The following is a 22,471-nucleotide window of genomic DNA, read 5'->3' on the forward strand; positions in this document are numbered from 1 at the left end:
TTAGTTGTGTGTGTGTTTCTGTGCTGTGTGTGTATGTGCATGCGTGTGTGTGTTTGTGTGCGTGGGTGCGTGCGTGTGTACATGCTTGTACATGCATGCTTAGTTGTGTGTGTGTTTCTGTGCTGTGTGTGTGTATGTGCATGCGTGTGTGTGTTTGTATGCGTGGGTGCGTGCGTGTGTACATGCTTGTACATGCAGGCTTAGTTGTGTGTGTGTTTCTGTGCTGTGTGTGTTTGTATGCGTGGGTGCGTGCGTGTGTACATGCTTGTACATGCATGCTTAGTTAGTGTGTGTTTCTGTGCTGTGTGGTGGCTGCTCAGTCTTTAGTCTGGGCTGTGATTGATATCCTCAGTCAGAGGGGGGGGGGGATTACAGGCATCTCTTGCTTTGATGGCCCTTTTTTACTCATGGATGGGAGACATGAGTCTGCAGTGAAGTAGATGTCTGTCATTGCTGAGGCATTAGAGGCACAGGAGCAGGAGAGAGATGCCACCACACTGGGACCTGTGTCCCATGTGCTCCACCCCTACCCCACCCCCGCCCCGCCCCCAACCCCTCACTGGAGCCTGTGTCCCAACTGCCCCGCCCTACCCCCAACCCTTCGCTGGAACCTGTGTCCCATGTGCTCCACCCCTACTCCACCCCGCCCCTCCCCCAACCCTCGCTGGAACCTGTGTCCCAACTGCTCCACCCCTACCCCTCACCTACTCCACCCCCAACCCCACACTGGAGCCTGTGTCCCAACTGCCCCGCCCGACCCCAAACCCCTCACTGGAACCTGTGTCCCAACTGGAGCCCTGTCTACACGAGACCTCTCTCTTCAGATTGCCTACCTGCTCATAGTATCATGATGTTCTGAGTCTGTCCGGTGTGGCAACACTGACAGTCCTCAGGTACAGTCCAATGCAGGGCAGATGCCAGTGTGGCTTCTTTCTGAATTTACAGCACCACATGTGTGCGGGCTTCCTTATATTTAAACAGAGATAGCATGGAGAACATGTGGCTAACACTAAGCAAACGCTAAGCACACACTAAACACGCGAGAAACAGCCCTGAGTTACTTCTTCATGACCTGGGAGGAAGAGAGAAACAAGTGGTTTTGTTTTGTCTCATGATTTTATCCACATAATAAATCACATTTTGATACATGCCCTGTGCTTAGATGGGATTCCAGCCTCATAGCGAGTGTGTGTGTGTGTGTGCGCGGGATACACACAGTGGAAGCTTACTGCCCATGCTGTCTAAGCTCCACTGTTCCGCCTTCCTCCTGGTGTCTGTTCCAAACATTATTTCAACATTAGACGTCTGAAACAGCTTGTCTTTGGTCTCTGAGGTAATATTGGTGAGGTGTGTTCGATTCGGCTAAGTGGTGTTGGATGGAATTTTCTTGTCAGAGGTGAGCTTGTTCATAAATATGGCTCATTCTCTTTACCTCCCTTCACATGAGCTTGCTAATTTCACCGGATTGTCATGACTCATACAGTCCTCAGTCAAAGCCAGACGTGTCCACTCACTGGTTTTAGAGTGTATTCCTGCCCCCAGTGAGGGCACATATTGAGACACGTGTGTGTCATTGTGACTGTTATAGCTGAGGATTAGTCTGGTCAGTTAGAACATCCAAAGTGGCTTTTTGGGTTAAGGGATATCAGACCCCACTGCATTCTGGGAACACTCGTCTCCCAGTCGGACTGTGGCAGTTTATGTCTTCCGCCAAATGGGTACCCTCCACGTCCCCCAGGTGCCACGGAGTTGAGAGGATGGGACGTTGTTTAGCGTCACTTTGGAATTCCCAACATTCCTCCGCCTCGGTTTGCCTCAGAAGCGGCCATGTCTGGGCCAAGCTCCTCCGACTCTTTGACTTGTGCCATTTCCTTTCACTGGCACCAGCGCGGAGTTTCAAAAGTTCCGCTTTTGGCGGGTTTGGTCGAGGAGGGGACAGGGTGCGGCTGCAGATCCCCCAAAGCACAGCATTGCCAGCATTGCCAGACCGCAACACAGAATGCGCTTTAACTGTTTGCACCTGGGGCAACAACGAGGGCTCGAACAAAAGGCCTGCATCCACTGCGCTCGCACCCCTGAGCCCCCCCGCTCCCGTCACCATGGCTACAAACGCCACGGCCGTTTCTGTTAGCGCCGCCACCGCAGCCAGTGTTGCTGCGGCTCTTCCGCTTCTTTCAAAATGTGTCTGTTGTACAGTTATGGGCGTCACTATCACATAGACCCCCTGGTGTGTGGTGAATTAGGACACTGGGCTGGCAGCGTTTGTCATATGTACCTATGCAGAAAGGAACAGGGAATCTTCTGGAACTCAGCAGCTGAAAACACAGCAGGCTGTGTGATGGCAGGGAGTGGTGGTGGAGAGGCCAGCCAGCCTCACGCCTGAAGGTGTTGCTCTTCACCAGGGCTGCTCTGTGTAGAACGTCCCAGCACCAGGGAGTCTGGACCTCAGGGTCTGTGGTTTCATTTGCGTAAGAGGTCAGTGTGTTTCCATGGTCATTTGACCATGTGAAAACAGTCCTCTGTTCTCTGATTCATTATGAAAATGTCATTACGGCAGCCCCTCGTGTGGCCGGGCATTCTCTCCTCTCCCGCGGTCATTAGAACAAGACGGGCGAAAAGCGATCTTCGTGTCCCGCCCCCTCCTTTTAGACCAACGAGGAAATGAGATTATAATGACCTTTACTGACGGGGTGTGTTTGAATTTGTCAGTCAGTCGCCGCTGCCTAACAGGACGAACACTGTACGCGACCCTCATTGATGATATTTCCGATCTGAGCTCTAATACGTACGTGCCGCCGGGCACAGAGCCCCCTCTGTTCAGCCCACCGCAGACGCCTCAGACGCAGAAATGACGGTCTGCGCAGCCCGCCGTGTTTACACAGCTACACGTGTTTAAAATCCCCCTTTTATTAAACTCAGATTTTGGGCGGGACATCTCAGGCTTCGTTTCAGAAACGGAGGGGGAATCGTAAGATTGAGCACACTCGCGAAATGTCGATAATTCACTGCGCTGTTTCCCTGGGCGTAGCGGGGATGGGGACGGAAACATCAGCACCCTGTTATCGGCGTAATTTAGCAGACTTAATGAGGGCCGCGGTTGAACTGTGCCGATAGCGAGCTAACGTGCCCAGATGTTACGAATCTCCCCCCGGCCCGCGTGTGCGCACGTGCATGTGTGTTGTGCGATGTTTATGGAGCATTAGCATGACTGTGGCCGCTCTGGAGCTCCTCACATCTGTGCAGTAACGCCGCTCCCCGCCTGCCCGCACGCTGGACCGAGCTCACCCGGCGGGAATAACACGCTTAGCAAACGCAAGGTGAGCCGCCGCCGATCTCTCGGCACGCCGGATCATTTGCGAAGCTAATTAGCCTAGCGCAAAAATGGACGCGTTCCAGTCTTTCGTGAAGTTAATCTATCAAGTGCCATTACAGTCTTAATTCAAAGCTGCAGTCACTTGTTAACAATTAACTGCAAATGATTCTAGTTTTTTGAGTAAGCGGAGGACCTATCGACCAAGACGAATTTGGATGTTTAGAGCGGACGTCGGACAACTGCGCCGCGAAGAAACGTGACTACGAAATATTTAGATTGTTTTCATAGGAGGAAAAGCCAGGGAAACCAGGCACGAGTGCTCATCTGGTTCTAAGAGTGTGGGAGCCTCAGCAGTATTGTGGAGAGGAAAAGGCCTTTAAAGGAGTTTTTCCAGTCGAGTCCAAGCCTGGGGATGTTAGTGCTGCTAATGAAATCACCAACTTCACATTTCTCCAGTGCTTCTGTGGGCCAAAGCACTGGGGGAACTTTAAAACCAAATGCTTTCTCCAACATTTACATTTCAATTATATTTTGAAATGTAAACTAGGCTTAACACAAGGCTGACAGTATCATTATACTCCGTTTTTTTTTTCTTTCTCCCAAAACCACATCCGTCACCCCTGCGCTAAGCACACTGGTGGGGAGGTTTGCTGCTCGCTGCTGCTTAGTGATGGAAGCTGTCTAAATGTTGCATGTTAGTGGCCAGACTGAAAGACAGACTCCATCTTTAGGAGGGCACAGTCTGCCCACACCTCTCATAAACACACCACAGCTGAAAAATGTCATGTTTACAAGCGAATCAGTCTGTTTGATCCAGTACGGACAATGGCACATTCTTGGTGGCTTTGGAGATTGGCGTGATTGTGCTCTCTCTTTGAAACGGGATTCATTTAGGCCAAGTTTTATTTAGACAGAATGTGACTTTCTGGTTAACCAGTGCGGGGTGGCGTCCATATTCTGGGATGTAAAGCGCATGTATACAGAAATGAGCTTAAGAGCCAGTCATGTTAGTGGGGGGTTAGGTTTATTATGACAGATCAAAGTTCATAATGACAAACAAAACAAAAAAAAAGTTGAGCCCTTCGTCTGATGGTCTTTGATGAGGCTTTTGCTGGGGTTTTTTAGAGATGTTGTGGACCAGTTGTTGCTAAGTATCACGTTTACATGGTTTTTGAAAGTGACTTTAGATATAAACCAAGAAGGGTCTATATCCATCGTCGACATGCTTTGTAGTCGACTTGGGCCTGTGCTCTCGTTAGCAGACATGTGGTCCGCATGCATTAGTGGTTTTTCTTCGGATTTTCCTTTTTTTAAAGATGGCTGATTGTAAAGCCAGAGGCCGGGGGTGAGGGGGTGTGTGAGGTCTCCGCGGGTGCTGCTGGCTTTGAGCTCTGTGCTCTGTGAGGGACGTTTCTCGTCGGCCCGCTGGGGAAGTTGGCCTCTGTAGGACAGACGTTGAGGACACAGAGGGAGTGGAGCGGTGAGCAGCAGGTCAGGCTAGCGTTAGCCGCTGTGTGCAGCCCGTCTGTCTGAGAAATGACAGGAATCTGGAGCGCCGGGTTTTTTCATCAATGGTGGCTGAGAGATCGACTAATAGTCCTTTCCACTGCACTGTACGAAACGGCAGGAGAGGATATATCTTAACTAAGCGATGACAGGCCCTCTGCTGTTGAATGCTCTGGGTCCAGACTGGGGCCGCTCCGTGGGGGGGGGGGGGGGGGGGGGGAATTCACCCTGCATTCCTCTGTCTCTGCCAGTGGCTTTCAGAGAAGCCAGCTCACAATTGCCCAGTCCTAACCACAACCACCCCCCCACCCCCACCCGCTAGTCATTGGGGTCGGCTACCTGTGCACTGTCACCCAGTCAAGTCTTTGATGGGATTAGAGGAGGGGAATATAATTTTCCTGGAGAAAAATGTGTATACATCTAAATCTTAATAGTCATTAGAGATTAGGTGTTTCAAACCAGTGCAGTGATTCTGTTATATCAATTTGGTGTTAATTCCAGTGCTCTGGAGCAGAAATAGCCAGGACACCTACCACCTGCATAGCATTGACCCAGAATAACCCATGTGAGTGAAGTATGAGTTTTGGTTGAGTAGGTGAATCAAACACCTTGTACTAGGGTGTAGAGAGCTTTTCCCACTGAGCTCCAGTTGTTTCTCTGTAGTTTTTTGATAGACAGCAGCGAGCCAGTCAGGCAGCCCAGGCGAAAGTGCAGGAAGCAGCTGGTCTGTACTTCTGTCTGTACACCCAGGGTGCAGCGGTCAGGATGACCATTTCGCTGGATGGTTATTTTCTCCTCGCGGTCACACTGAAACCCTCGAGCCAGAGCAGTTCACCGTGAGAAGAGACTCATCTGCTGCAGGCGCTGTTTTTAAAATGACCGCCTCACACTTCCAGCTTTTCTCGGCACGCGATCGCAGCCTGAAATTTCTTTTTTAAGAGGGAAGAGAGACTGAGCAAACGTCACTCATGGTCCAGCGTTCCTGCCCTTAGGACTCCAGGAACTGTGCGTCTACTCCGCCGCACAGAACCAGGGTTGGGTTCAGACGACTCCTGAGCACAAAGCCTCTTTTGTTTCTCCGTCGTATCTTTGATTAAAATATTTCCAGACATTTTCTTGGATTAGTTTTTTCTTTTTGCTTTTCTTATTTTCTCTCACATTTCTACATCTGTTGGTCCTCTGGTAATTGTCTTCCACTAGGAAGTGGATCATTGGACCACTCAAAAACACATGGGGGGGTAGGACAAGGAAAAGATGGGGTGAGTGCTGTCTGACATGAGGATGACAGTCTTGGCAATGTGGATTTAAGATTCATGGTGCAGTCTGATCTCAGCATTGTTGATTTAATAGCTTACATAGTCGATATGGTGCAGGTCAGTCTCAGTGGTGTTGGTTATACACACCATCTGAATGATCCAGTCCAATCTCAGCATTGTAGATTAATTAATACATTATGTATATCTTACAGTCCAGTCTCAGCTGCACACACACACACACACATTTTTTTTGTTGTCTTTTTGTTAGCGTTTTTTTGTTTGTCTTTTTGTTAGCGTGCTTTTGACTCCTGTGAAATTGCCCAGTTGCTTGCGGAGAGACAGGCACAAAGAATGACTGGCCCTTACAAGGGTTTGAGCAATATTGTCAGATTCCTTTGGCTTTTCCAAACAGATTGCCTGGTTCACCACAACAAAGAGGTTCTACAGCTACTGAGAAACAAACAGCCAGTCTGTGGGCTCAGCGTGTACATGTCTGCTTGCGTGCGTCTGTGCGTGCGTGTGCACGTCTGCACGTGTGCAGATGAAGTGTATAACAGCACACTGCTGTTTTGGGAGACATTTTATACCAGGGTGTAGACAAACAGAGGAAAAAAAAATACCCCTGGTAACTGTCAGAACTATCCCTCCCCAGTCACACCCTCACAAGCCACATGCCACTTTTCCTCCGCCCCTCTTTTATAGGATGAACACTTTCTTCTCTCTCTCTCTCTCTCTCTCTCTTGCCCTCTGTCCTTTCCTTCTTCAGCCTAAACTCACAGCAGGTGAGCCTTTGTATAAGAATGTCAGTTTCTCATTGCTGGAAGCGGACCACCATATTCTGTAACAGCAGGTGAGAATTGAGCCAAAATGTCTTTCTCACCGCATGCACGCCACATTCGCTTGGAGTTCCCAGTATCAGCCGGCACACCACTGCCATGGCTCATCCGTCTGTTTATTTGAATTTATGAGACGCCCGGCAACCACCAGCGTGTTCCAGAAATGACAGCTGTGCTCTGCACTGACCCACATTTCCTTCAGATCCTTCTGTAATTCACCTCCGAGCTTCTGCCTGCAGATTTCTGCTCTGCGTATTGTCAGCAGAGTGGCTTGTGAATTGTTCACTGTACAGAAATGTCTTCGGTAAATAAAGCATTATTAGGTTTTTTAGGAGCCCGAGCCCCGGAGGTGCGAAGGCACCTTGTATTCCTTAGTGTTCTTTTTTTTCTGCCATTTTTTGCGGTTTGGGCAAAGCTGGCTGGTCGGTTTTTTACCGAACTTTGCACATTGATGGAGCGGTACTGAAAATGGTGATTGAGCAATTCTGGTCTTAATTGGCGCTACGGCAAACAGTTGAAAATCCCAACTTTGACAGGCCATAACTCCTGAACCCTTTGACCTAGAATCAAAATACTTTTTGCTGAATTTTTCTTCTCTCATAGAACAGAACTGTTAGTACCCAAAAAAGTATGCATGGTTGGATATTCCACCATTTAGAATTTTTTGAATAACAGAGGGTACCTTCCAACCACCACTGTCCAACTTTGGTGCCAGTTGGCCATATGGTGGTAGTATAGCAATCTTTTACATTTCCAAACATTTTTAATTTAGAAGTCCTGCTCTGTTTGCCATTAATGCCATAATATCCCTCTTCTCTCATAGAATAAATTTGCCTTAAGGTCCCAGCCTACCATTTTACATTTACCGCCGTTTTGAATAAATGAAAGAGCACTTCAAATCTATGTCTTCCTTCTCCTTTGAGCGATTTGAAAGGACCTTGGGATATAGCATCCACTCATAAATATCCCAGCATAAAGAACGTTGTTATGCTTAAAAACATGCTCACAGTAAGCCAATGAATTTGCATGTTGGTGTGACTTTTTTTAAATCTCAGTTTGACAAAAAGTGATGTAATTTGGTGTGCCCAGTGTGCGCCCCCCACTGGCATGGAGGGTCATTGAACGCACAGTTTGAAGCTGCGATGGGGACCCGCATTTCTGTGCAGCACCGTGTTCGGCTAGGGTTCAGTTTGGGCCGAATTTGCCTTCTTATCAAGTTAACACTCAGTTTAAGGTTTATACGCCAGCAGGTCAAGGCTCTGATGGCTAACCGATGAGTGAGATGAGAGGGACGGAAAGCAAACGAAATTCAGTCTTTTCTTGCTTTTCGTTTCTCTTTTGTTTCCTTTCCATCTGATCCGAGGCCAGTCCCTGCGTCTCCCAGAGCCGCCGTGCACTTGCTCACATGGGTTCGGGTTTCATTCCGAACCGAGCGCGGGGAATGTCCTGGAGGGCGGCGGGCTGTTCCGCATCATCAGTGTGAGACGGGGTCGTGGGGGGGGGGGAGCCGCAGCCTGCGGTTTGTGGAGCGGGGGCATTGCGTCCCTCTTTGAAACGCCGCTGTGCTTAATTACGCTGAGGCCGGACTGTTATTGGAGTATGCCGACAGATCAGCGCAGTGCATCCCCAAATCCCCCAGCCATGGAGCAGTCTGCAGTAAAGCAAACAAACACAGCTTTCCTCAGGACCGCTTGCTTTTTTTTTTTTTACTCTTTGTCTTCATGCAAACAAACACGCAAATCAAGACTGTTTAGTTTCGGAGCTGCGGGCTTTAATCTCAGCGGAGAAATCCTTGCTTTGTCTTGCATTGGCCATCGCCCAAGCGTCTCATGCCTTCTTGCTCTAGTGTGATTAACCTTAAAATCAGAAGAATATGTTTTTCCAAACTGAATTATTCCCACAGAAAAAAATTACACAGCCGGATGACGACGGTATTTATTTATGTTTTATTGTCCCGGGCTCCTGTTTCAGGATCACTGTGAACTATAGCATAGGTGGAATTTTCCAGTTCCAGCTTGGCAGCACTGTTGAAACACTTCAGCAAGACCATTACCATGTGCTGTTTAGAAAAAGAATATTGGGAGCATTTTTTAAAAATTTGTTTCCAAATTTATTTCGGACAATTTCCTCCCCCGCACAAGTCACCTGTTTAGCAACCAAAAATGTTTTCTTTTTTTTTTTCATTTTCCATTGAAGAAATCTTGGCAAGGCTTACAGCTTTCATTATTCAACCACTAGAAATGGCGTGTCGCTTCTGTCTCCTCATGAAAAGGTGCATTTGAGCAATGCCCGCAGATGATATTCTACTCAAGCCCGTTGTCTGGGCGCAGGGCTCAAGGCACGTGCCCATTTTGGGGCAGACGCTTTGGGAGCGTTCCAAGTGTGTTTGAATTATAGGGGCTGTCTGTAGCTCTGGGGCCAGCAAAGGCACTGCAGACTGGTCAGCTCTCTGGCCGATGCCAGCCCCCATCCCCAATGTCCACACCCCCTATCAAGCGCCCCACCTCCCCCCCTTGCCGCCACCTCATTCCAGGTCAGAACTGTGTTTCCACTTCCTTCAGCGTTCCGACCAGAAGGGCCACCAGAAAATTAGCGGCAGCTTTTCGGCCTTGGTGAGAGCAGCGGTGGAGCCCGGAGTCTAGACGAAGGGCTGGAGTGTGCTTGCGCTAAATTATCTCTGGGGCATCACCATGTCGCCCCAGCTTCTAAACACCCCCCCGCCCCACATCACAAGGGATTGACTCTGTCTGCCGCCGCTTATTAAATACATGTTGGAATTGTCGGTTTATTTTACCACTCACTCACTCACTCCCCCACTCCCCCACCTCCTGTGTTTTGGGACGATTGATTGTTTTATTAACTGGTTTTACTGCTGTGCACTGCAAAGGGCCATAGACAAGCTGGTTGCATATGATACAGATATACACACACGCACATATGCCCATGTATTATTTCAAGCCACAGCGTGTATACAGGAGAGCTAGCACAGCCTTGCTCTGCTGATAGCTTGTAATCTGTAGGCACCTGGTGAGAGGATGGAGGTGCCAAGACACCAGTACTCTGAGGAACCCTGGCTGATGCAGCCCGCCTTTATCCAGCATGAGAAAGCCAAAGCTGGTACTATGAGCTAGCAGTCATAGTGAGCTAATTGTATAGCCCAAGCTTAGTCTAGTGATGTCTAGGCTGTAGGGCTTGGCCTGGACTTGTGGTGAGGGCCTTTGTCCATGGAGGACTGAGGATTTTTGAATGTTCTGCCATTTCACACAAAATGACGGGCAGCAACCAGCCAAATTGGGGGAGCAGCGTCAAGGCCTTTTCTCTCTCTGCTGAAAACCTCCAAACGATGCCAGTGCCTCACCCCCCCCCCCCCCCTCACATGTTGGTGGATGGCAGAGGGTGGGGAGAGGGTCGGGGCCTCAAACCCCTGTTTCTCGGTTTAATTTGCTTGATCTTGCACCGGTTCACCAGGCTCAGACTCCACGGCTTTCCTGGATTAAGGGGAATGTTTACACAGCCGTTCCATGTTTCTTAACCAGGTTCTCCAGCTGATGATTGCTGGGGGTGGAGGTTGTGTGTGTGTGTGTGTGGGAGGGGGGGGGGGGTCCTTTTATTGCTCGTCTGTACGCCTGTTTCCTACAGACCCCTGGACCTGTTCACAACCTGTCACGCAATCACCCCCGCCCACCCACCGAAGCGTGCGAGGGGTCTCCGAGGTCAGGCACGGCACAGCCGCGGTGGCCGAGGGTTTGGAGGGGAGGCGAGCGGCGGGCTCTCCCTGACCGCTCTGGGTCTACGCTCCGGGTCTTATGCGCTGTTTGAGGCGAGGAGCGCCTCGGACGGAGCGGCCGCGTCGGTGCGTGTCGTGCGAGCGAGGGGCTCCGCAGCCTGTTCCCACACTCCTCTGTTCTCGCCTCTCTTTAGTGACTCTGTTTCCCCTTTGTCCCAAAATGGAGGCCCTTGTTGAACGCGCGACATCAGAAGCGTCCCACGGGCACGGGGCGCTCGGTCAAACGCCGCGGCGGTATCTATAAAAAGCGGAGAAGGGCAGACAGGCAGCCCGCACAGCGGAGCATGCGGGAGGCCTCTTCGCTTCCCCGTATTATGACTGTTCCCTTCCACAACTTAAAGCAGGCCCTGCTGTCCTGCTTTAACAGACCCCAGTCAAGCGGAAAACCTCCCCCTTTGAAAAAGCTGATATGCACATTATCCAGGGGGTAAAACATTATCTTCCTTGTTTGTTTGCGTTTGCATTTTGATAGCGTGTGTTTTTCATTATGTTTTGTTTAGTTTCGATTTTGGCCGTTACCTCCGACGTGTCCTCGAGCTCCGGTGTCAGCCGGCTAATTGGAGCAAATTGCTAATTTCTCTGAAACTTAGATATACAAATAGTTTCAAATTGATTTGTTAGGCAAGTGATATATGGTGGTGACTGTTTTGCTTTGCAATTATGTCTTAGTAATTTGAAGCATTTTCCTGTACAGATGTGAAGAACAGCTCCTCATACAATCTTTGTTTAGTCTAAAAGGTTGTAGGGCTGGTTAGCCTCTTTTGTATCAAAGTGCAGAGTAAATAAAATCAGTAAGATTTATCACTGAAATTCATGAGACACCCAGCTGTCCTCAGAATACACTGCCAGGGAAGGACTTTCGTTCGAAATGTGACAAGTTTGAAATGTTCTTTGAGGTTTTCCATGTGACTTGTACTCACTTCCTGAATGTAACTTAATATGAAGTTGCCCTACTCCTGCATTTGTGTGCCAGTTACAAGGGAGCACACTAATATTAGGAGCTGAATATAGTTACCCACTCATTATCATTAGTCTGTAAGTAAAGATGAAGACAGCTCAAAGTTAGGAGCTGAGTATATTTCCCCCAGTTTGTTTGTGGGCAAAGATGATGATGACATTAATGACATTAATTTTTGACAATATGGCCCCAGCTGCTACCAATTTATGAAGACTTCCTGCTGCCTTTAGATTGGCTATTGGCTCTGCAACAGTTTTTCAAGACTTCCTGTTGTATTCTGATTGGCTGTACAACAGTTTATCAGAACCTCATGCTGCATTTTGACTGACTTTGTCACTGTGTATCGGAACCTCCTGCTGTATTCTGATTGGGTCTGCCACAGATTATTGGAATCTTTGTACCTCCGTATTAACTCCGTATTACAGTTGATCTCCTGTGCCTGTGAGCTGTTGGTAAGGTCCAGCACCATTTTGTCTCCACTGCACTTCATTCTCACACACACACACACACACACACACACACTGTCTCGCACAATTACACACACACCTAGCTTACTGGACTCTGCCCTGCCTTCAGCGTACCCCTCCCACCCCTTCCCTGAGGACAGCTGTTGAAAAGTGAGGAGACAAGATCCACACCCCCACCCCCACCCCCAGCCCCCCCCCCCACCCCACCCCAGCCCCCGCTCTGATACCTGCTCCCTGCTCTCGTCTGCCGTTAATCCTGACTCTGCTGAAGGACCCTCACCCCCCCACCCCCGCCCCCACCCCCCCAGTACTGACAGACTGTGTGTAGGGCCCCGGATTAGCCTTGTCTGTACCTGACAGCAAAGGATTAAGTACTTAGACGCGCACATACTTCCATGTCCGCTTCCACTTAGAAGCACTGAAAAAATATACACACGCATACACACACGGAGAGAGACGGGGACGCACACACACATAGGGACATACACACGCAGGCAGGCATACATGATCACCATGGCTTGGCTTTACCCTCTTGGACTCCCAGAATATTACATTTAGAATCAAACAACCTGATTCTCTTTTGTCAGTCTTTTCCATGAGGTCGTAAATAGCAGTACGCTGGGTGTGACACACAGTGCCACAGAAATGCCACCATTCTGAGCCTTCGGAATGGAGTATTCAAAGGCAGGCTTTTTACCTTGTTCTTGCCAACCCTTATCCAGAACTAATCTAAAACCATTTATATTTGATTTGAGCATACACTGCAGATAGTAAAAGGTTTAACATTTACTATCTGCAGTGTATGCTGAAATGTACCTTTGTTTTTGAGTCTGATGATGTGCAATTAAGACAGCTGTGTAATTAAATACAGGTCCCAGCTGACAGTAATCTGCTCATTCCTTATCTGTTTTGTTCCTTACGGGTATGTCGTGAGACTGGTGTGGGCCAGTCCACGAGTCCTCTCATGAACAGGCAGATCTCCAGCTAACGCAGAATGTTCTCACAATGTTGCTGGCATGTTTTGTCAGTGTTATAACATTGACCCTACATGGCAACAACGTTTTGTGTTAGCTGGGCAGGTCCATTCAGGAGCTGCCTACCCGCCTGTCCTCTCCATTCTTCTTCTCCTCCCTCCCAGACGTAAAGGTTACCGTCTGCAAAAGCCCCTCCCCTCCCCCCCAAATCTCCTCAATTAACACGCAGATGAGGTCTCAGAGACGACAGTCATCTGACCTTATCAACAAGGGCCATCAGCTGGCCTGGAAGGGGGGCTCATGAGGGGAGGCGGTGTTTCTTTGTCCAACAACAGGCCCTGGTGTCTCAGCCTCATTCAGTGCAGATACTGTGAGGAGTACTCTCATTCTCTCCCCCCTCCCTCCCTCACTCTCTCTCTCTCACATGCACACACACACACCTACCTTGTCTGAACCCAGCCCCTCTTCCTCCACCTGTATCTCCATAACCAGCTTTACTCTGCTATTAGGGTCCCTCTGTCCAGTGTGAAAGGGCTCTATTAGGGTCCCTCTGTCCAGTGTGAAAGGGCTCTATTAGGGTCCCTCTGTCCAGTGTGAAAGGGCTCTATTAGGGTCCCTCTGTCCAGTGTGTAAGGGCTCTATTAGGGTCCCTCTGTCCAGTGTGAAAGGGCTCTATTAGGGCCCCTCTGTCCAGTGTGAAAGGGCTCTATTAGGGCCCCTCTGTCCAGTGTGAAAGGGCTCTATTAGGGTCCCTCTGTCCAGTGTGTAAGGGCTCTATTAGGGTCCCTCTGTCCAGTGTGAAAGGGCTCTATTAGGGTCCCTCTGTCCAGTGTGAAAGAGCTCTATTAGGGTCCCTCTGTCCAGTGTGTAAGGGCTCTATTAGGGTCCCTCTGTCCAATGTGAAAGAGCTCTATTAGGGTCCCTCTGTCCAGTGTGAAAGGGCTCTATTAGGGTCCCTCTGTCCAGTGTGAAAGGGCTCTATTAGGGCCCCTCTGTCCAGTGTGTAAGGGCTCTATTAGGGTCCCTCTGTCCAGTGTGAAAGGGCTCTATTAGGGTCCCTCTGTCCAGTGTGTAAGGGCTCTATTAGGGTCCCTCTGTCCAGTGTGAAAGGGCTCTATTAGGGTCCCTCTGTCCAGTGTGAAAGGGCTCTATTAGGGCCCCTCTGTCCAGTGTGTAAGGGCTCTATTAGGGTCCCTCTGTCCAGTGTGAAAGGGCTCTATTAGGGCCCTCTGTCCAGTGTGAAAGGGCTCTATTAGGTCCCTCTGTCCAGTGTGAAAGGGCTCTATTAGGGTCCCTCTGTCCAGTGTGAAAGGGCTCTATTAGGGTCCCTCTGTCCAGTGTGAAAGGGCTCTATTAGGGTCCCTCTGTCCAGTGTGAAAGGGCTCTATTAGGATCCTCCCTCTGTCCAGTGTGTAAGGGCTCTATTAGGGTCCCTCTGTCCAGTGTGAAAGGGCTCTATTAGGGCCCCTCTGTCCAGTGTGAAAGGGCTCTATTAGGGTCCCTCTGTCCAGTGTGAAAGGGCTCTATTAGGGTCCCTCTGTCCAGTGTGAAAGGGCTCTATTAGGGTCCCTCTGTCCAGTGTGAAAGGGCTCTATTAGGGTCCCTCTGTCCAGTGTGAAAGGGCTCTATTAGGGTCCCTCGTCCAGTGTGAAAGGGCTCTATTAGGGTCCCTCTGTCCAGTGTGTAAGGGCTCTATTAGGGTCCCTCTGTCCAGTGTGAAAGGGCTCTATTAGGGTCCCTCTGTCCAGTGTGAAAGGGCTCTATTAGGGCCCCTCTGTCCAGTGTGAAAGGGCTCTATTAGGGTCCCTCTGTCCAGTGTGAAAGAGCTCTATTAGGGTCCACCCAGAGCCTCGCTGGCAGACAGCCCTTTTTCACATCCCCAACCTGAATGAGCTCTAAGTGGAGCTGGGGAATCACCAATATGTAAAACCACATGACTCAAATAGCAGCTGGCTTTGCCAATCATAGGGCTCAAAACTTGGTTTCCATTCCCTCTACAGCTACAATTGCTTCCTGCTTGTTTGGTTAAAAACATGCTTGGCAGCCTGCACACCAGAAGCTGCTTAATCATATGGGAAGGACGTACTCCCTTGTCCTCTGACCCCTGTTGCATGTGCAATAATGATAAATGGTCTGAAAAAATCTGAATTTTGTTTTTCTTTCTGATGCTAATCGAGCTTTTTGGTCGATCCATTCCGTGCCTTGAATTCAGAGCATCATTTAAAAGTAGGGAAAATGTGTATCTGTGTGTGTATATGGGAACTTACATGTATATGTATGCGTGTGTGTGTAGTTCAAAGTTCAAAATGGTCTCTGAAGTATGTGGTATGTTAGCATAATAAACACTGTCTGAAGAGCTGCCAAATTCCACCTCTTTCATTCCCTCTTTCTGCATCTCTTTTTGCCTCAGACTGACTCCATGCCTCCTCTTCCCCTCTCGCTCTTTCCCTTCCTCCCTCTCCCTCCCTCCGTTTCCAGGCCTGCTCCTGGCTCTGATACCGTGGCTCTTTTCCGTGTCACATCAGAGGGCTGATCCAGTGAAGTGTGCTTTCATCATCCCGACGCCTCTCTCTCCCAGAGGCCTGGCGGGAGACAGGGCTTTAATTAGGCTGCCAGTGCCGCGCTCAACCGCCAAACTCGATTTCAAACGTGCTCCCCGCACAGCCCGAGCTGCAGCCTCCTCCCCAGCACCAGCTACGCTCTCTCCCCCTGACCCCGCCTCTCCAGCCCAGACAGACCAATCAGCAGCGCAGGTGTACAAGCACACCGTGATCACTCAATCTAATGGTGCTGTTGTCTAGGAGACGATAGGGCTGAAGCTGGTGAATCGCGTGAAGGCTTATGGGCAGTAATGAGCTCTGTTTTTGAGCATGTAATCGGGTAGGGAAACGCTGACCCCAGGGAGGGGTGCAGCAGTCCTCCCGGTTTGCTCCGTATCTTGACCGCAGTCCTCATTCCCGTCTTTATCACGCATGTGGGCCAAACCTTTCGGGGCTCACTGTAATTGACTAATGTGCTCTCTTATGCTTTTTACGTATACCCCATAATTTTATGTTCCAGTGTCACTGAGCATGCCTGCTTCTGGAGAGCACTTGGTGTGTGTGTGTCTGGCCTCAAGTGTGAGCTGCAGTAGTGTTTATCTGTTAGTGCCTGATGTGATTATAATGGCACAGTCCAGTAGGGCTTGTTCTTTCCGACCTCTCAGTGCACTGTATTGAGATGCATGGAAGAGTGGGCCTGAGGTGTGGGGACACAGCCAGCTGAGTAACGCCCCACTGTGTGTTCTCAATGCACACGGTGGCAGGTGCAGCTCCCTCCTCAGCCCTGCAGATGCACTCATGTGACATGCAGGGCTTTGTTGGGACAGATCTGGCAGCACCCGCAGGGGCCTGTGCTTCTCTCACCCTGACAACACAGGAGCAGGGTTCAGGAGGCTCTGTGAACCGTGTGTGTGTGTGTGTGTGTGTGTGTGTGTGTGTGTGTGTGTGTGTGTGTGTGTTTGTGTGTGGGGTGTGTGTGTGTGTGTGGGTTTGTGTTATGTGTGTGTGTGTGTCTGAGAGATGGAGAGACTTGTGTTTTTGAATGTACATTTGTGTGTTTGTTTGGGTGGGTGTGGGTTGGGAGATGAGGGCTTCTGTGGTAAGGAGTGCAGTCAGAATGCTTATTTGTTATTTGGCTCTTGGACAGCGCCATGCTACACTGGGGAAAAAGGGCTCTGCCAACACAAGTGTGACCAAGCTGGAGTACCACTTCAGAGCTGTTTCATTTCAGAGGACGTTAGCGCTTTCTAACGCAGGAGCATGTGGTGGATTTTAATCATCGTATTTATCTTGACTCCTCACATACACACGTGTGTGTGTGTGTGTGTGTGTGTGTGTGTTTGTGCGTATGTGAGAAAAAAGGATGCCTGGACTGTCCTCGACACAAAGATGAGGGGCTGGACTTCAGCCAGAAGTCTTTCTCGAGTCTGGTTGAGTTGGCAGAAATATCCAGCCACTTTGCTGTTCTGTTTTGGGCCTGGTATTCGCATATTCATAAGCCACCTCCTGCGGTCGCGCATTCCGAGATGGCTGTTTTTGTCCTTCTGCAGAAGCGTTTGTCAGTGGAGTAAACACCGTGTCTAACTGCAAGCACTCATTCCCCAGTGATTAATTACCAGGACACTAATAATGGCTCATAAGTCAGGATGACCCCATTGCAGTTTTATCAGAATGCTGTTTCTGACTGTTTAAGCTCTGCGCAGTGCCTTCACTGCATTTCCCATCAGGCCTAGCTGTCCGTACACACACGTACACGTGCACATTCCTGCTGTGTTCTTCACAGACTGTAAGACTAACACCCTTTTGCTCCCTTAACTCTCCAGATGCCAATGGCAGCGAGGCTGGGAAGGAATCTGAAAAGGAGCTTGGCAAAGAACCTGCAAAAGACTCTGGAAAGGAGTCAACTAAGGCATCAGTGAAAGCAAAGGAGTCTGGGAAGGAATCTGCTAAGGATTCTGAGAAGACTGCAAAGGATTCTGTAAAGGAGTCGTCAAAGGAACCGGAGAAGGAGCCAGAGAAGGAACCCGGAAAGGCTGCAGTGAAAGTTGCGAAGAAGGCATCAGTGAAGGTGAAAGAGAAGAAGAAGGAGCCAGAGGCTACAGACGGCTAACGGGCCTACAGAGCAAAGCCACGCAAGACCCTGAGAATGTTCTCCAGCGTGCGAGCCTGCGGTCCCCTGGCCAGGCCCCAGGGGCCACACTGTCCCCGCTGGGGCGGGCTCCAGCACAGCACTCAGCTCACTGGCTTTGATTGAGCTGCTAAGTCAACACTCAATACTTCACATACTGTCTCCTTCGGTTATTTTGGTGAGAATACAGGTTGCTGGGAGTTTTATGGCAGGTTATGTCTTTAGGTTTGTATTTCTTTGAGGTTGAATTGCAGTAACACAGATAGGTATTCGGTTAGGGAAGAGGGCGTAAATTAGTTGTGAGATGGGTCCAGGAAAAATAGTTGAACTACTCTACTATAAAGTTAGGCTTGATTGAGCAATTGAGTTAACTACCCTGATTATTTTTTCGAGGAGCAGACAAAATTTTGACTAAACAATTTTGCATTAATGCAAAATAACTTCCATTCGTAGATCTCTTTGAAGTAATCATTTTGAGCTTTTTAAATGTAGAGCTGGCAGTATTTAATTAAAAGCTCAGTCATTCATTCAGCTGGAACAATAAATCCCCAAGACCAGGGTTGGGAAACACTGTTCTGCATACGCACACATACAGATACACTCCAGGAACATCGAAAGTGGAGGGACATGGGTGGGTTCTACCTCTTGCTGTGATTGAACACTGGCCACTGCGAACCAGAGTGACCCAATCTATCCCACTCCACTAAACTACACTACACTACACTACCCTTCACTCCTCCACACTCCACTACATTAATCCATTTCTCTGTGTTCCTCCTTTTCTCTCTGTTCCATTTGTTTCCCACCTCCACTTGTCACGTGACATTTTATGCATACCTTCATGTATGAGTTTCTGAGTAGTAACTCAGTTACAGTGTACTTAGGTCTGGTGTGAATTGAGTGTGCCGTACTTGTGTAGCTGTTGCCAGTGTCTCTTGTATACTTGCTGGGAGCATTGACAAGAGTTAGTGCTTTTGTCCTGATTCAGCGTTCTCTCAGGTAACTGCCATCACGCTCTCCATTGTACATGTACGTATGTTATCTCACTGCTGGAAGAGTCCATTTGTCACTGAGATGTGGGTGGAGGGTGTGGCTTTCAGGCAGTTTACACAGTGCTGAACCAGGCCGTTCCACCGACAGCACCCCTCTCCTCTGCAATATGCTTCTCTGAAAGCTCATCGCCTCTCAGCACCCTGAGCTCTCCGCCTGTTTCAGTGATCGATGAATTCTCTGTATAGAGCTGGTTTTAGATGTGTACTGAGCTGCATGTAATGCATACACATGCACGCACACAAGTACGCAGCTGTGTCTGAAATGCATGCACATGCACACGCACACGCACGCGTAACCACGGCCTCCACACACAAGCATGTGTGATTGCACATACACATATGAAAGCGATCATGCCTACACACTTAAAAGCGGCCTGTCTGGCAGTTGCATACATTCACACTGCTCAACACACACACTGTTCAGACACACATTCACACTGCTCAACACACACACCGTTTCAGACACACATTTACATTGCTCAACACACACACTGTTTCAGACACACATTTACATTGCTCAACACACACACTGTTTCAGACACACATGCTCTGGCACAGTCACTGCCCACGTGTGCTCTACAGGATCGCAGACGCACACCTGGGCTCGTCTGATTGGTCGGCTGTAGACACAGGCGGACTGAGGGGTTTTCTCATGTCCAGACTGCAGAAGATCAGGCTGCCGGTGGGTTCCGTTAGTGGCTTGTAACGCAGCCCTGGAATCTGAGCCTCAGATTCAGGCGTATCCCTCCCCTCCCCTCCTCCACCCAGCACCCCCTCCTCCAAGGCAAACAGCACAAGGGCCCAGTGCTACACCACGGGATTTATTTTAGATCCACACCCGTCTCTGGGCCAAACCCACAGCCTCCCGCCCCATAATCCGTCTCTTCTGCTCGCCGCTCCCCCGCCTACGCTCCGGTGTGCTGACGTCCGCACCCCTGCACCCCCCCACCCCCCCAGCCCAGCCCCGCTCGCCCCCTCACGTGTGGCACCCCACCAGCCGTGCCACAACTAAGAATAACATCCACAGTCTGCTCCCCCCGCCCGCCACCACACGGCCTCCTCTCTTCCCTGCTCAGCACATTCAGGAAGTGGGGACATGTTGCCACCCCGGGGGAGGGGGGACCCAGAGCACCAGCGCGCAATGCCCAGTGCCCACCAATCAAAGTGGAACCAGTTCGCCTACCCCCTGCCCTTGCCTGCTCAGGGTGACCTCGAGGTGTCCCTGTCCCCAGTGTTGTGGTGGGCGGGTGTGGGGGCCGAGTCTGTCCATAGCACCCTCTCCAAGCTAATTAGCTTATCAGGCTGGGATTAGCTTGTCCCGCACACACACACTTCAGGTCAGAGACAGTAGTCTGGGTGCTTCAGGGAGAGGGGGCCAGACAGGAGCGGGTCCTGTGGCTCGGTCTGCAGACGTGAGAGCAGCGATGCAGCCCTCCACAGCTGCGCTCCTCCCGCAGCTTTGATTCACGGTAACGCGCTGTTTACAGCGAGCAGCCTCCGCAGCGTGGAGAAACGACACCTGCTGTCCCTCGCCCCTGACCCCTTCGAACGAAAAGCAGGCAGAGAGAGAGAGAGTGAATGCTTGCTCTGCTCAGCCACGCTGTAAAGGGATGAGGCACATTTATCAATGTCACTCATCTTTCAGTCCATAGGAAGAAGGCGTACAGGGACTGTAGTACTTTATCCCAGTCTGTGGAGATCTCCGATGTTGTCCATTCATATTTGTCGAAAATGTGCGTGACTTAATTTTTGCATCTTCAGCAGGGAAGGCTTAGATAAGATTTTTGTAGTGGTGCCAGCTAGTCTGTTGTACCAGGCACCTGCTACAGTACGTTTCACAACTCTAAACACAAAGAGCTCCAGATTTTTCCCCCCCACATTTTTCCCATCTCCTGTCTTTTCTTTATAGTCTGTTTTGCCTTTGACCTGTTTAAGTCCCCACTTGTACATGTTGTCAGCGGGTCAGTGATCTCTGAGAATCTCTGAAGATTATCAACCTCCGTTGTCCACTCATTCCAGCAAAGGGCATTAGACAGATTCCGTCTAGTTTACCAGTAAAGGCTGCAAAGCATTTATACTAATTGTCGCCGCTGAGATCTGTTGTTGTATTTTTGCCAGTTTTTGTTGGTCATAAAACCATCATGACACTCCAACAGAATCTGTGTTATAACCATTAGTTTTTCTTCTTTTTTTTTCTTTTTTTTTTACAATTTAGAGCTTACTCAAAATGCGTGGTCGTTTCCATGTTTACAGACACTGTACATTTCCTATACAAGACGGGACCAACTGTTCTCCAGTATATAAAAAAAACATTGTTACACTGTGCCACAAAGTTTTGAGACAGATGATTGTTAACAAATAAAAAATTTGGATTAGATTAAGAAAATGAAAAATGTTTGGAGTCTTTTGTGAATGGATTGAGTGTGCCACCAGACCCCCGCCCGCCCCCCCCTCTCTCTTATTTTCTAGTGAAATGTAGTATATTTCCTGTAACAGTCCCTCTCAAATGGAGCGTGGTCATTGCTTTATGTGACTCTGAGCTCCGGGCCACCGTCGAAATGAATACACCTCCCAGTCACTAACTAAACAGAGATTAAGGGGGGACACCATGGCAGCCGACTGCTGGCACCAACCTCCAGCAGGGGTGAAAGGTCAGCCTCGGTTCAATGCAAGTCAGGAACAGTTGGGCCTTGAAGAAGAACTTCACCGCTGCTTGCCTGTCGGGTGACAGCTGACGGCCTGTTGCAAAGAGGGGACTGTGACTGCTTATCTGTTCGACTTCTGGCTAGACGACTGCCTGACTGACTGACTGACTGTCAGGGTACAATAATATACAATAACATACAAAATGGACAATATAGCCATGTCTGCAGCAGTTGGATTGGTCAACAGAGTTGACCATTGGGTTACAGATTTGTAGAATTTTAATTTAATGCAGGGGGGAAGGTGAAAGTACATTCACTGGATTCTGATGTGATTAATGAAAACAAATTACATTTTAATACCCATCTTCACACTAAGTTTGGGCTATTCCGACGTTGCACTTTGGAATCTAGATTCATTACAATTATGTTTGTATTTAAACACTCGCACACGCTGTCTTAATAGGCCTACAATCTCAAACTAAACGCGTTATAATCACCTGTGCGCAGGAGGAAATCGTGCGCACTCTTAATAGTGCTCTTTGGTGCCATCTAGTGACTGTCGTCACCGCAACTGATCAGTTGTAAATCAATGCTTGGTACCAACTTTCATCGCCGGTTGGTTTAGCGCAGTGCCCGAATGCAAGGCGTTTGCAGTAAGTGGCGACATGTTTCGAGTATTAAAAAAAAACGTTGTAAGGGAGGAAAACGCTGTTTCCATTGCTGGCAATTAAATATAATAAAAATGGGTGGGCTCATAATTGTTGCTTTGAAGACACTCTTTTCTTTTCCACAATGTGACTCAAATGATGTAATGAAAAGTTTGTGACAGCAAAACAATTACTATTGTAAAAACACGAGACATGTTTGGGATTATACTTTGAAAGGGTGGTATTAAATACTTAGTTTCCTTTATATTAACTTTGAGATTTCAACATTTCTCCGCGTCTTTACCGAATGAGGCATTTTAACTACTAAACTACAAGTAATCCATCTGATATAAAACACAATT

General features: G+C 49.1%; 1 protein-coding gene across 3 annotated transcripts in view; it reads left to right on the forward strand.

Annotated features, from left to right (window-relative positions):
* The window catches only part of bbs9 (Bardet-Biedl syndrome 9), a 177,104-nt gene extending 155,894 nt beyond the window's left edge, over positions 1-21,210 (forward strand). For all 3 annotated transcript variants that reach the window (XM_064343356.1, XM_064343375.1, XM_064343365.1), the window contains one exon: positions 17,461-21,210. In XM_064343356.1, coding sequence (XP_064199426.1) covers positions 17,461-17,747 — 287 coding nt within the window. In that variant the 3' untranslated portion in view covers positions 17,748-21,210. The remainder of the gene's footprint in view (positions 1-17,460) is intronic.
* Positions 21,211-22,471: the final 1,261 nt, after the last annotated feature.

This window comes from Anguilla rostrata, chromosome 1 (genome assembly GCF_018555375.3).
Source record: "Anguilla rostrata isolate EN2019 chromosome 1, ASM1855537v3, whole genome shotgun sequence".
In the NCBI taxonomy this organism is placed as follows: Eukaryota; Metazoa; Chordata; class Actinopteri; order Anguilliformes; family Anguillidae; genus Anguilla; species Anguilla rostrata.